This window comes from Delphinapterus leucas, chromosome 6, assembly GCF_059928025.1.
Source record: "Delphinapterus leucas isolate spDelLeu-1000000601 "Yukka" chromosome 6, BTC_Dleu_Yukka2, whole genome shotgun sequence".
NCBI classification, from domain to species: domain Eukaryota; kingdom Metazoa; phylum Chordata; class Mammalia; order Artiodactyla; family Monodontidae; genus Delphinapterus; species Delphinapterus leucas.
This window is the reverse complement of record NC_143134.1, coordinates 104,070,686-104,084,719: the sequence shown is the minus strand read 5'-3', so window position 1 is coordinate 104,084,719 and position 14,034 is coordinate 104,070,686. Positions and strand designations below refer to the sequence as shown.

Here is a 14,034-nt window from a genome sequence, read left to right as displayed (position 1 = left end):
CTGTCTTAGTTCATTTACTGTATAGTTGTGAAGAGTATATAGCTTGTAAGATAATCTTTTGAAAGGATTTGAATATTTTAAAATATCTTTTAAAAAATTGTTATGAAAGCAATATAACAACTGTAATTGGAAAGTAGATTATCCACTAATCAAACAATAATTTTCATTCTTTAGTTTTAGATTTTTTTCAATAAAAGGAATTCCTGTTAGTCCTTGTTTAAGTGTCATAGAGCTATTCACGCAAAGTGAATATCAGCTGTTAGGTTTTAAATGCAATTTGCTGTAATGCTAGTTACTCCAGAATATTTTTAGTGACACAGAAATGTGTGGGAGTTAAATGTTTCTATAAATGAATATGGAAATGAGAATATATATGATTGTGAATGGAGATAGAGTTATAGTTCTAAGTGGAACTTTTGGAGTGTGCTGCTTTATTCTAAGATAATTTTATTAGGAAAAAGTTTAGTTATAAAGGAATATTAAGTAATTCCTACTGTACATGAGATAATATTTTAACACTCTCATGCTTTTAAGAATGTAAAAGTTACATGTAACTTTAAGATACATGTAAAATAATGTAAAAGTAAAATGTTGAACTATGGTGAGAGACAGTTTGTGTTTAAAAAAACAATTCATGTAGTGATTAGAATAAAAGTTAAATTTTATATATTGATGCCTTAGAGTAAGTTTGTATTACAAACTCTGAAGGTGGGAGAATCTTGCTCTAGAAAATTACACTTAACTACTTCACATAACCAAATTGACTACCTAGTTTTTTGCCTTATGTTTCAAATGTGAAATAAGCTATTATTATTACCTAACTGCTATCTGTTGACTTTTATATATTTCTATAATACAGTAAATGTTTTGTACAAAACTGACATGTAAATTAGTACTAGATTATTTTTGAACGCTCAAGGGGGAAGCATAGGTTTCAGGGCATAAGACAAGCTCAGAAAGTAAAAGTCTAATAGACCTGACCATACCCTTTCCCTGTAAAATAGTTTTTGTGGCTCTCAGCTGCCTACATGTAGACATTAAGTTCTTGAATGTTATGCAGGAGATAACCTTGCCTGGTTAGACTGTGGAATAGGAGTTGAAAGGGGAAGATATTTTAGAGACATCAAGGATATAAAATTGATTGGACTAGGTGATTGGTTGGATGTGGGTAGGAAGAAGGAGGTATTATAAGGATAAAACTCAGGCTTCTGGGTGGGAGCGTGGGGCATTAAGTGAGATACAGAGAGAGGCATTATCCTTTACCAGGGAAGGAAGGCTATGAGCTACCCCTGTCTAATGACAGCTTATTTAACTATTTTAACAAGTTCTTTAATGTCTAAGGGGATTTTGTGCATGGAGAAAAATCCTCATCACTGCTCATAATTCATGCTCAGTTTTTAAACCTACTTATAAACTAAGTTCCAAAATAAAATGTTTTAAGCATTTAGAATTGATTACAAGCTTATTTAGTTAAATTCTCTTTAATAACAGTTTTAATTACAATTAATTTGACTTCTATAATACTTCACTTTATATAGTGATGGCAAAACTTACTATACTTAGGGCTTCCCTGGTGGCGCAGTGGTTGAGAGTCCGCCTGCCAATGCAGGGGATGGGGGTTCGTGCCCTGGTCCGGGAGGATCCCACGTGCCGCGGAGTGGCTGGTGCCCGTGGGCCATGGCCGCTGAGCCTGTGCGTCCGGAGCCTGTGCTCCGCAGCGGGAGAGGCCGCAACAGTGGGAGGCCCGCGTAGCCCCCCGAAAAACACAAACAAACTTACTATACTTAAAATTAAACCTATTTTAAAATACTAACCCATGGGTTTAATTAATTCATTTACTCTCTCTACAGTACTTTGTTTTTTTAATCTTCCTTGGATTATAATAATCTTCCCAGATTCTTATTTCTGTACTTTCCCAGGATTTTAGTAATTTTTTTATACCTTCCTAGGGTTATGGTTGTCTTACCACTACCAAAACAAAACAAAATTTCAGATTAGTCAAGGTTTAGGGTTTGTTGATGGATTTGATTCTTAGGTAAATCATAAGATTTGCTTATGCCTTTAAAGATGATTTAAAAGTTGCATTGGTGTGCACTTGGTCACTTCTGTAACTAAACTTGCCAAGTTAATGAGATTTTTTTTTTTTTTTAACTCATGCCTTTTCTCATAGATTTTTAGTTTCTTGCAACCTGGGGTTACTCCCTGAATGAAATATTCTTCTTCTTTTTTTTTTTTTAAATGTGATTAGCATTTTATAACCCATTGTTCTGTTGTCATTATGAATTGCCCTTTTCTGGTAGCATTCCTGCCAGGAATATGGACGTTTCATCTCCCAGGAAATCAGGGATCAGGTCTGTACCATTAGCTCTCTTTAGGATATTCCGCTAATTCATCCAGTTAGAGCTCAGGGTTTCTCCTTGGTCACTGTGTGTGACCATGGGTGCTCATCTGCCACTGCGTTTCCTTTCAAATGGTGTGTGTGTGTGTGAGGACCTGCTCTGATCTGACCCTCCTGTTCTTGGTATATAACTTGCTTTTTCTGGGACTATTTGGCTTATCCACAGTTCCCTATATCTACCCCTTCCTCCTGTAACTAAACAAAAAAGTAAACAGCTATGCCTTATAAACAGACATAAACTTAATAGGAGAAACAAAACATCTAAATGTTAACACTCACCATAATGACTATTATTTTACCTTTCTTTACAATCTTTTTATATACTTTAACTTTTTTTTTTTTGGCCGCACCACACGGGTTGTGAGATCTTAGTTCCCCGACCAGGGATTGAATCCGGCCCCTTGGCAGTGAAAGCGCAGAGTCCTAACCACTGGACTCCCAGGGAATTCCCTAACTTTCTTTTTTGTATCTTTTTATGAATTCATGGTTTATCATGGATTCAGTTTGTTCCATTTAGTTATAATTATTATTCTCTTTTTAATGTTCCAGTTGTTGCCTGGCCAACCTCAAGCTGGAAAGCATTCTTCACTTTACAAAGAACTCACTTCTGCATTCCTCTAAATAACACATTACAGTATACTTATCCTTCCATAATAATCTTACCTTAATTTGTATGACATTACTTTTAGGGAAGTTTCTATTATATAAAATCAATAATACCCATATTCTATACTTCCCATCTGATCCATATAATACTGACTGATTTGTTTATTTGGGTAACAGGCTCACCATGAGTAGTAAAATAGATTGAGAATAACATAGCTCTCCTTAGTGGGCAAAGGTCATGGACAAAGAAACTAGTGTATTAATATTAATTTAGAGCCTATAGTTACTAATTTTCACACTTAATTTCCATGGTAACAGGGAGTTCACTATAGCTACCTGTGCTCCAATTGTCAAACATGCATGAAATTTTTTTAAAGGAGGCTGTTACTGATCAAGCCAAGAAAGACATGTGATTTATTTTTAAAGTTAGTGAATCATATGAAATTATTGTTTCTGTAGGTAGAAAATGGTGAAATATAGGCAATTTAATAAGTGTAACTTACCAGTGTGCTACATTACTCTCGACGATGTCATATTTTTGTGAAGTGGGTTTTTGGCAATTGCTTTGATAAAAAACAAGTACTGTGTGGAACAGGGAATGAGGATGGTAGTGTCTGAACTGATTCCCAGGTTTGCAAAGTTATACAGTGCCCAGGTACACACACTGCATTAGTGGTTATTTTAAAATGAAATAAATATTTTTCTTTCAATTTATGGGTATTATTTTTTTAAAAAACTACAAGATGTTAGGACATCATACTTATTAGGTTGTTTGGACTTGACATTCTATATTACTTTGGTAATGGTGTTTCTTTAACAGTATTTCGACAAAGTTTCAATTATTTTTACACATGGCACCCTTTACCATAGCATTAGCGCTCACAGGCATAAGTATCATCCATTCTTGGGAGTTCTGTATTAAATCCTTCCTTAGGTAGAAGACTTCTCCTGAGGCAGTCCTGTCTATGAGGTTGGGTGGAGCCTGTAATGACATGTGGCATGTCAAGGCCTTATAGAGTTTCTTCCCTGGAAGATTAACTAAGAGGTCGGCAGGAAGGAAGATTAGAATTAGGATTAGAATAGATGAAGAATCACCTGGAAGCCTTGCAAAATCATCTCCTCAGAAGTACCAGAATGTGTTAGTGTGAATTATCTGTTCCAGAAAGGAGTCTGCTATTACTAGAATTTGATGACAGGTTGATAGCATAAGCATGAAGGGGCAGAGAAGGAAAATGGAGATGATAAATTCCTAAAATGGCTGTGGCAGAGACAGGTTTTGCCCATTTCTGGCCTGGCCTGAGTCAGTTTACTGTTGCTAGATTTAAGAGCAGGTTTAGGGGAAAGTGCCGCAAGCCTCAGCTGCTTCTGGTTCAGCCCGATCTCAGTGTGAATCTCAGTGAATGCTCCTGTTCTTGTACGTCCTGCGCTGTCCCTGACCTAACTCCTCTCCCCAGGAGAGGAGGAAATATGCATCCTACCACCCAGTTCCCCTTTATGATCAATATAAAGTGCTTATAATCCCTCATGTGAGTACCCTTAGGAGTGCTTACTTCTGCTCTGCTTGAAAGCTCCCTCCTTCCCCATTCTTCATTCTTTCTTCTAGCGCAGTGATGCTAACCCAGTGATTCTAGTCCCCTGGCCTTTTTTTGCCTCTGTAGTTTTTTCCCTAATCCTTTAACCTTTCCATTTGTTTTCTTCTAAATTAGGGATCAGAAACTTAAATGCCTACAGGTATAAACAAATCTGATAAGGACTGTAACAAGCTGGAGAGTGCCCAGCTAAAGGGGACAACTGTTTCTTTGTTCTACATAGTTGTTGCCATGGAGGCATCCAGACCCCTGTGCCAGACCTTGAGATGTTTCAAGAGAAGCAAGTAATCTGAGAATTTTGTATACAGTGTTTACATGTTGGCATTTAATTCAGATTTTAAAAACATAGGTGGATGCTGCTCCTGGGCCAGGACTTAGAACCTCTGCTCTAGATCTTACGTTAAAATTGAAGCTCAAAATTGATAAGGGACCTATCTGTTTGTACCCTGTCAGTTATGCTCCATTTCTCTCTCAGAATTGCTTTCTAGTCAGTTGCAATTCTCTGACTTGTTCCTTGAAAGACTGTGTGTCTCTGAATGAAAGCATTTCATTACATCTCTGAATGAAAGCAGTTGAGAAAAATACTGTTGTGACCTGAGTGTATCTAATGCTTTCCCCTCATGAAAGAGGCATTCACAGAGAGGCCTAAAACTGAGAACTAAGAAAATCTTCACTCCCAGAGATTCAGCAGGATAGAGATTGGTCCCTGTAGCATTTGGGGCTGCAGAGATTTTGTTATAAAACAAATGCGGTTACCCATACTTTGATGATTAAAATTCTTTAGAACTAAGCCTTAAAAAAAGTCCTCAGTCAGTATTATCCTTTGCATTTATCTGCGTATTATCCTATTAAAGTTGCTGGAAAACAGGCAGTAGGGAGATAGTAACCGTCTAGGGAAACTGCCTACTAGTGGGTTCGTTATCATGTTAGAGAACAGAATTTTGCTTTCTGGGTTTCTAGGTAGCCTAGGTTTATAAAAAAGCTCTAAAACATTTTATTTCTCTTTCTCGTCCCCAACACTCTCTCTTTTTTTAGGTTTTCAAAACAAAAATAGAGTTGCAATCTTGGCAGAACTGGACAAAGAAAAAAGAAAATTACTAATGCAGAACCAATCTTCAACAAATCATCCTGGAGCTAGGTATTGAAGAATAATGTGGTTTTTATATTCAGTGATATAAAAAATATCTTGGACAATATAACTGAAATTGGTTGGCAATGGTTTGTTTCTTTAACATTGGAATTTAACATGTTTTATTTCCTAGTTAGACTTGAAAAGTTAGATTATTTAATTGCTTAGATTTTAAATATTTTAATTCTCATCAGACTTAAAATTTCCCTACAGCCTACTTTCAAAAAAAGAGTTTTGTATAGTTGTTTTGTTACTGAAATTATTGTTAATGTCCCACTTTTTAAGCATTATGCAAAATAGGTAAAGTTGCAGTAGCTTAATGATCTTTATTGTATTCCGTTTCTGCCATCTTAAATCTCTTCCCTGACATCCGTTATCCCATTCAGCCACCACCCTAACTTTCCCCTCTCTTTTTTTTTATCTGTTTCTGTTGTTTTATTTGCTTGTTAGATTGATTTCTAGTAAAAGTATAATATATAATATAGTATAAAATATTCTTCTGTTTCTTCAGGGGACTGTCCCTGGTGAATTCAGGTATACAGGAAAGGACTCTCGTGAAAGCTAGAGCTAATTTATATTTTTAGGTGTGCAGAGTCAGCCAGACCTCTTAAAGGAGTTGTCTGTACATACTCATCTCTGCTTTCTCACTTATTTACTCCCCAACCCACTACAATCTGACTTCCGCGCCTCCCCACCTCCAACCCAAAGAACAGGTTTGAGCCTAGGTCGCTTGCAACCTCCTTGTGGCTAAATCTGGTGGACCAAAGTCCTTTTCTTGTTAGACTTCCTAGCATTATTTGACACCACTGATTGCGCCCTTTTTTTTTTTTTAATTGAAATGGAGTTGTGTTAGCTTCAGGTGTACTACACAGTGATTTGACAGGAGCGTACATTGTGAAATGATCGCCACAGTGCCTAGGAACTATTGTCTCCACACAAAATTAATACGGTATCATGAATCATATTCCTTGTGCTGTATATTACATTCCTGTGACTTCTTTATTTTCTCACTGAAGGTTTGTGCCTCTTAATCCCCTTCACCTATTTTGCCCACCCCCAACCTGCTCCCCTCTGGTAACCACCTGTTTGTTCTATCTATGAGACTATGAGTCTGTTTTCTTTTCTTTATTGGTTAATATATTTTTAAAAATATTTTATTGGAGTATAGTTGATTTACGATGTTGTGTTAGTTTCAGGTGTATATGAATCTGTTTTCATTTTGTTTTGTGTGTTTTGTTTTTTAGATTCCATATATAAGTGAGATCATATGGTATTTGTTGTCATCAATGGCAAGATTTCTTTCTTTTTTTTAATGGCTGAGTGGTATTCCGTTGTCTACAGCGCCCTCCTTAAAATACTCTCTTTCCTTGGCTTCCATTCATCCACTGTTATACTATCTTGGTTTCTTTTGCAGACATTTCTCCACTGCCTCTCTTTTTTTAAAAATTAATTAATTTTTGGCTGTGTTGGGTCTTCGTTGCGATGCGTGGGCTTCTCATTGCGGTAGCTTCTCGTTGCAGAGCACGGGCTCTAGGTGCACAGGGCTTCAGTAGTTGTGGCACAGAGGCTCAGGAGTTGTGGCTCGCGGGCTCTAGAGTGCAGGCTCAGTAGTTGTGGCACACAGGCTTAGTTGCTCTGCAGTATGTGGGGTCTTCCTGGACCAGGGCTTGAACCTGTGTCCTCTGCATTGGCAGGCAGCTTCTTAACCACTGCGCCACCAAGGAAGTCCCACTTCCTGTCTCTTGAATGTTGATATTCCTCAGAGTTCTGTTCTAGATCCAGTCTCCCAGTCTACGTCTTTTCACTAGACAGTTGCATTCACTTTCACAGCCTGTAATTCATGTGCTGATAACTTTTATACATTTGCATCTCCAGCCTCGTCCTCTGTCTGAAGCACCAGACTGCCTCCTGGACATCTGCACTTTGATGTCTTCCAGGCATTTCAAACTGAGTATGTCCCACACCGAACTCATCTTCCCTCCCTCTTTACCTACTTAACATTGTTGGCTTGCTTGTCTCCATGAGTGGTACAGATCTACTAGTAATCGGAGTCAGAAATGTGAACTTTAATTGTTTATTATTCCCTTTTACTTCCATCTCTAAACGTTTGTCATTCTCTTATGTTTATATTTTGAAATGTGTCTCAGACTTGTGTCCATTTTTCTTTATTGCAACTGACGCTGCCCTGGTCCTGGCCACTCTCACTTTTTGCCTCAGTTACTACCTCCTGAATTTCCCACAGTCTTAAGTTCTCTCGAATACATTTATCAGTTGTGTCAGTTAGGATGTTTTAATCTGGAAGTAACAGAAAACCAAAAAGTTGGCCTAAACGTTAGGATATAGGTTAACCAGAAGCGTGAAGATAAGGTGATTCCAGAATGGCTCACTATCGCTTCTCGGCCTTTTGGCTAAGATCAAGTGCAGAATGGCTCACTGCAGCGGCACACCAGTGTCAGCACTGATCGAGCTTCCTTTCTTCTCTCCTTTCTGCCCTTCTCCGTGCGTCAGCACCTCCTTACCGGTCAAAATATGACTGCAGTAGCCTAGGCATCACTGTACACCGAGCCCCCATAGAGGCAAAAGCCAGAAAGGTTCCTCTCCTGTGTCCATTTTGTAAGAGTGAGGAAAACGTTCTCAAAGCCTTCAAGCAGACTACCCGTGAAGTCTAGCTGCCCAGAATTGTGGACCTTTCTCTTGCCTAAACAGGAAACCAGCAAGGGAAATGGTATTGTCTTATACCAATCAAAGTTCACCCTCTGGGGGATAACCTGGCCCACCATGAAGAATGGGACCAACGGTAATTGAACTAAGTGTGGGTTCCATTAGCAGCGAGGAAGAAGGGAGAACAACAATTGTTGGGGAGATGACCAGCACTGTCTGTCACAGTGGCGGTCTTTCTGAACTGTAGTGTGGTAATTCTGATCAAGTCACTCTTCTGCTTATAACACTCTTTGGGAGTCTCCCTTCACTGTTAGGAGAAGGTCTTCATTTCTTAATTTATTTCACAAGGCTCTACATATCCCGGCACCTGCCTTCCTCCCTAGCCTCATTTTTTGCCAACCCATTTCTCCCCTCCCGAGCCCTGACCTTCAGTCCTACCTTTGCATGTTCTACCTTCTGCTTGAAACATTCAACTCTTTAGTTTTCATCATAAATGTAACTTTATGATAGACCAGAGTACCTCAAATCTGTTTGAAAGCAGAGGACCATAAATCATCAATTAAAAGGAGATAATCTGAAGCCCTAGTAAATAATATAGGCTTTCTTCATATAAATTAATGTAGACAGTGGGAGAAGGAAAAAAGACTTATTCAGGAAGTTCTTTTTTGTAATCCCTATTTAGAATAGCTAAAGAAAAATGTGATTCAGAAGTAAGGGAGTCTGTAAACAGTCAAGTAACTAAGATTCCCGTTTTAGCATTGCGCTCTCGAGACCCGCTCTTAACAAGGACTTCCGGGACCACGCTGAGCAGCAGCATATTGCAGCCCAGCAGAAGGCGGCTTTGCAGGTGAGGAGAGTGTGGCTGACATTCTTGTCTCATTGGAGATTTCCTGGGGCTTGAAAACCAGCACTATTCTTATTTTGTATTTCAGTGGAGCAATATCAATAAAAACGTTCCACACGTAATTGCAGTTGTTTGCTGACATTCAGGCATGCCCGGAGGATTTGAAGGACCAGATACGGCAGTAATGAAAGTATCTTTCATGGTGTTGACATGGTCATGATTGATTCTGTGCCACACCTGGCAAGGGACTGCTGCACACAGAAGAGTTTAGGGTACTTGGATGGACAGAATCATCCTGAAAAGCTGAACTGGCTACTTTAATAGCACATATCTAGTTTTTCAAATTTGTCGTGTGCCGTTATGTCCTGTGATAGTCTGGCCGGTTTATTATTGTTGTTTGGATTCTGTTTTTAATGGTCAGCATGTCTGTTGTGCAGGAAATGTTTAAAGACTATAGGAATGTGATAATCTATCAGTTAAAAAGATTGTTCTTATTATGATAACCAATTTTAGTATTTCATTGATCTTGGATAATTTACCTAAGATTCCTAGAAACCTTGCACTAGACATCGTTACGCATGCCTTTAAACCTTAGAATCTCAGAATTGGAAGGGATATTAAAGATCATCTCACTTTAGACAACCTATGAACAGTCCTTTGTTTAGTGACAAGGGACGTCACTGGTGGTTTTCTGTTATTTATATGCCAACATTCTCTACAAAATGTTGGTATCTTAATCACCAGTATCAGCTGTCTTTCCCCCTTCTCCTTCCAACTACTGCCCTTCTTTCTCACTCTCCTGCTTTACTGACCAAGAGCAGAGTACTTTGGGACCTTTGTTGCTAGTTTTCCTCCCCACTCCAAGGAACAAAGTAATTCATGTCTTCGACTCAATTACTGACTGAAGAGAATCACAGGGGAGAGAGTGGGGATGATAAATTAGTACCTGGTGCAAATTGTTAATATGAATTCTTTATTATTATCCATCTCCTGTGTATTTAAACAAAATTAACAGCATAAGAACTGATTTTTAAAACAAATTTGGTCTCAAGCACTCAGAGAGGATAAGTAATTTTACTGCCTTGGTTGAAGAATTGTGACTCTTAATAGCTGAATTGCCTTTTTTTTTCTTTCTTTCTCACTCTTTCCCAGCATGCACACGCACATTCATCTGGATACTTCATAACTCAAGACTCTGCATTTGGGAATCTTATTCTTCCTGTTTTACCTCGCCTTGACCCAGAATGAAGAAAATATTTGTAACAAAAGTAACTTTGTAATATCAAATGCCAAAGCTACTATCAGTCAGTGCTATACGAACTGTGACTTGCCGAATTTTGGTGAACTTTTACATATTTTGTTTCTTTAAAAGAAAGATATGTGTAAGTGAAAGCAAAAAAGAAGGGTGACAAGGATGATGATAGCTCTGGAAGCTGTATTATCTGAGGAACCGATTATGCTACCCATGACGGTAACTTTTGTGTAATGCAGTTTGATTTTTAATTCTGAGTCAGACTCTGAATTGGATGTGGTCATATAAACCCACCCCACCACCAGCTAGTTGGACTGAGTATATTAGGTCTACAGTAGACTTTCAAGAACCATTTAAAGTACTTAACTTTAAACAAGTGAGGGTGCTTTTTAAAAATGTGAACCAATCGGCTTAAATAAGTTACATTCACATTTGCTGTTTATAGAATTGATATCAGTGTACCTTTTGAGTTTATAATCAACGTATCCTGAAATATCCTTTAACTTGTGACTCGTTCCCCTACTCTCAATTTTAAAGGAAAACCCAAGATAAGACTAAGTTCCCAGCCAGTCTTAAACATCTTTTATAAACCTATGCCACTACAAATTATGCGACTAAATGCTACTAAAAACAATTAATAAGAAATGTAGTTTTAAGTTTTGTATATGCTCTTATTTAGTGTTACTGCATGAATGGTGTGCCTGTACAGTTTTACTGCCCATTTTTGCTCTAATTAGAAACATTAACTAAAGTTGAGCCCCTTTTTAGTTATTGTAAAAAGGAAAGAATTAGGTTAAGCAAGTTTCTCAACGTGATACATCTTTAACAGAATCCAGGGTGCTTATTTAAATATGCAGTCCCTACAGCTGACCCTAGTCCCACGGAATTAGTGTCTGTAATTCAAAATAAAGTCTGAAAACCATGGGTTAGAGAATTCAGTTGTAGGTCCCTGAAACTTAGAGGTCGTTTAGCTAACCGACATTTTTTTACTTTTAATAGGACTGAAATTAAGTTTTCTACTATATCACAGATACAGTATTTTTTATAACTGACCTCATCTTGGCCTTGAGTCCCCATCCTCTCTGGTGGTAGCCTGAAATTTAAACTTTATATTCCAGTTTGGGTCAATAATTAGAATAAGTCCGTCTCCCTTTTTGAAGAGTTTCTTCTCTCTCCTTCCCTTAGATATTTGTACCAACCACACAGCCCCATCTTACCCCAACTATATGAAAAGGAGTGGACAATTCTAGATATGGCTGTGCCATTTAGATTCTTTCTGTTGAGAACTGCGACTGCTTTTCTTCATTTGGGTGAGTTGGCAGCTGTCCCCATCGTAATGGTCACCATTGCAGCAAAGGTGCCCTTTCTTCTGCTGCTGAGGATCACCTGGGGCCTTTGCCTCTGCCCTGCCTCAGGTCCACACAGCTAGCCTTGGCCCTTCTTATCGTGGTCCTCATTTCCTTGAATTGATTTGACTAAGTTTCTGTTCTGTGCGATCCAGGAGCTACTGGCATCGTTCTAAATCTACCGATGCTAAGGAGATACATTTTTTGGATTGTATAGTTTTTTATTGTTGAAGCCTCTGCCAAATGTGTGACTTTTATAACCTCGGTAAAGAGATCTTTTTTCCAGTGGTATCTTTTCTGGTCTCAGCCTTTCAAATAGAGTAAGCATTTCCTTCACCCCTGTCCTTTGAGTCACTTACAAATTCAGTTCAGTTCCATGTGTATTTTTTAATACCTACTCTGTAAAGCTGTGCCCTGGGGGGAAAAGGAGAGTAAGACTTGCTCTTAAAGAGGTCACGGTGGAGAGGATCCTACTGTGGTACAGCAGTGAGGAAGCCAGCGTCCAGTGAGTGGCACAGGAGCCGCATCCCGGAGACGGGCAGTCTACACAGGCCTAGGAGTATCGATGGGATTTTACCTGGCAGGGCAGGGAAGAGCTGCTCCAGGTAGAGGTCAGGATTTCATAGTCAAAGAGAAGGAGGGACTACGACAGTTGTGAGGACCGCAGAAGATAATGGCGAGGGCAGCAGTGGGCTCCGTCAGAAGCCCTGAGGACACGTGCCAGCGTTGCTTCCCTCGGAGCGCGCGTGTGTGCGGCTAACCCACTTAACCTTGAGCTTTACGTGTCACTCTGTCTCATCTGTATAACGGGCACAGAACACACTCTGCCTACTCCATAAAGTGTCTAGATCAGTATTTTTCAAAGTGTAGGTCTCAACACGTTACCGAATTGAGAGGCCAACTTAATAGCTGAATGGGGTGTGACCCGCTTTTTTTTTTTGTATAAAATAGAAAATATCAGAGTACATGGCACGTAGTAATAGGAGGTTTTGTTCATGAGTCTTCCTTTTCTGTGTGTTTTACTTATGTTGTTTGTTGTATGCTCCACTAGCATGTAAGGTCTTTGAAGGCAAGGGCTTCTGTTCCCTCCTTCCTTTTTGTTTACTCCTGTATTCTGCTGAGAATAGTATTTGGCATATTGTAGGTAGTTAATACTTACTTAATTGAAGGAATGAATGAATGAATGAATATGACCTGAATCATGATATAAAGGGTTTTTTTGTTTGTTTTGTTTTTACTGTGAAATGGCAAAAATGTTTTGAAAGCCACTGCTAAATAATACAGATGGTAGTGCTTTGTATGACTCTGGAATAAAAACTGAAATGACTTAATAATTTCAAAGGCAGATTTTTTTTTTTTCCTGAACAATCTATAAGCTCATTATTTGTCTCAGTTCTTTGCTTTACTTTGGCAATAAAAACTCAGCTCTTATATGCACTTAAGGCCCACTGAGGCAAGGGTTTTGGCAAATATGGTTACACTCAGAATAGAAGATCGACAGAGAGGACGTCGGTTCGTTAGTGCAATTGGTCCCCCCACTGGAATCCTACCAGCTGGCACTAGCCCAATTCAGTAGCATTAAGTTCAACCAGTATTTACTGAGTGCTACTTCCTCACCTCTGTCTGCACAGTGACTAGCACACAGTAGACACCCACAGCTTTTTTTAATGAGCAAATAAAGAATGAACATGTATGGAGGAGAACTTCGCTGTCCTCAAGAATCTGACAGTCTAGAGTAGGTGACACTAGTAGCTAATGCTAATAGCACACCAGTAGTGAGGAAGGAATGAGTACATGAGCATGGAAGGACCAGTGAAGGCTCCATCGGAGAACAATCATTTGAACTTGGCTTTCAAGATGAGAGATTCCAGCCAGGAAAGATAGGAGAGCAACATTCAGAGCAAAAGAAAAACCTGCACAAAGGTAGGCAGGAGAGCCAGTGTAGGGGCCATTGTGAAGCAACCAAAAGTCCAGTTTGGTTGGACTTGTATGGACCTCGTGGGTAAATTTGTATATGGCAATAATTAGAATGAGGCCAAATGTAGGCTGGACTCATATTCTAGAGAGTCTGGAATTCCAGGGTGAGGCAAATGTCTGTAGCCCAGGATAGAGCTGGGGGTGACTGAACATTTTTGAGCACAGGCAGGTATAGAGATGAACCAATTAGGCCCTCATGAGCTCTTGGGAAAGGGGGACTTGCAAGGCACCG

The 14,034-nt window shown here is 39.0% G+C and overlaps 1 protein-coding gene across 3 annotated transcripts in view; it reads left to right on the top strand.

Moving 5' to 3' along the window:
• Positions 1–13,159, top strand: part of INIP (INTS3 and NABP interacting protein) — a 30,033-nt gene extending 16,874 nt beyond the window's left edge. For all 3 annotated transcript variants that reach the window (XM_089913598.1, XM_022579026.3, XM_022579023.3), the window contains 3 exons: positions 5,629–5,731; positions 9,140–9,230; positions 10,380–13,159. In XM_089913598.1, the coding sequence (XP_089769724.1) occupies positions 5,694–5,731; positions 9,140–9,230; positions 10,380–10,475 (225 nt within the window). In that variant the 5' untranslated portion in view covers positions 5,629–5,693 and the 3' untranslated portion in view covers positions 10,476–13,159. The remainder of the gene's footprint in view (positions 1–5,628; positions 5,732–9,139; positions 9,231–10,379) is intronic.
• Positions 13,160–14,034: the final 875 nt, after the last annotated feature.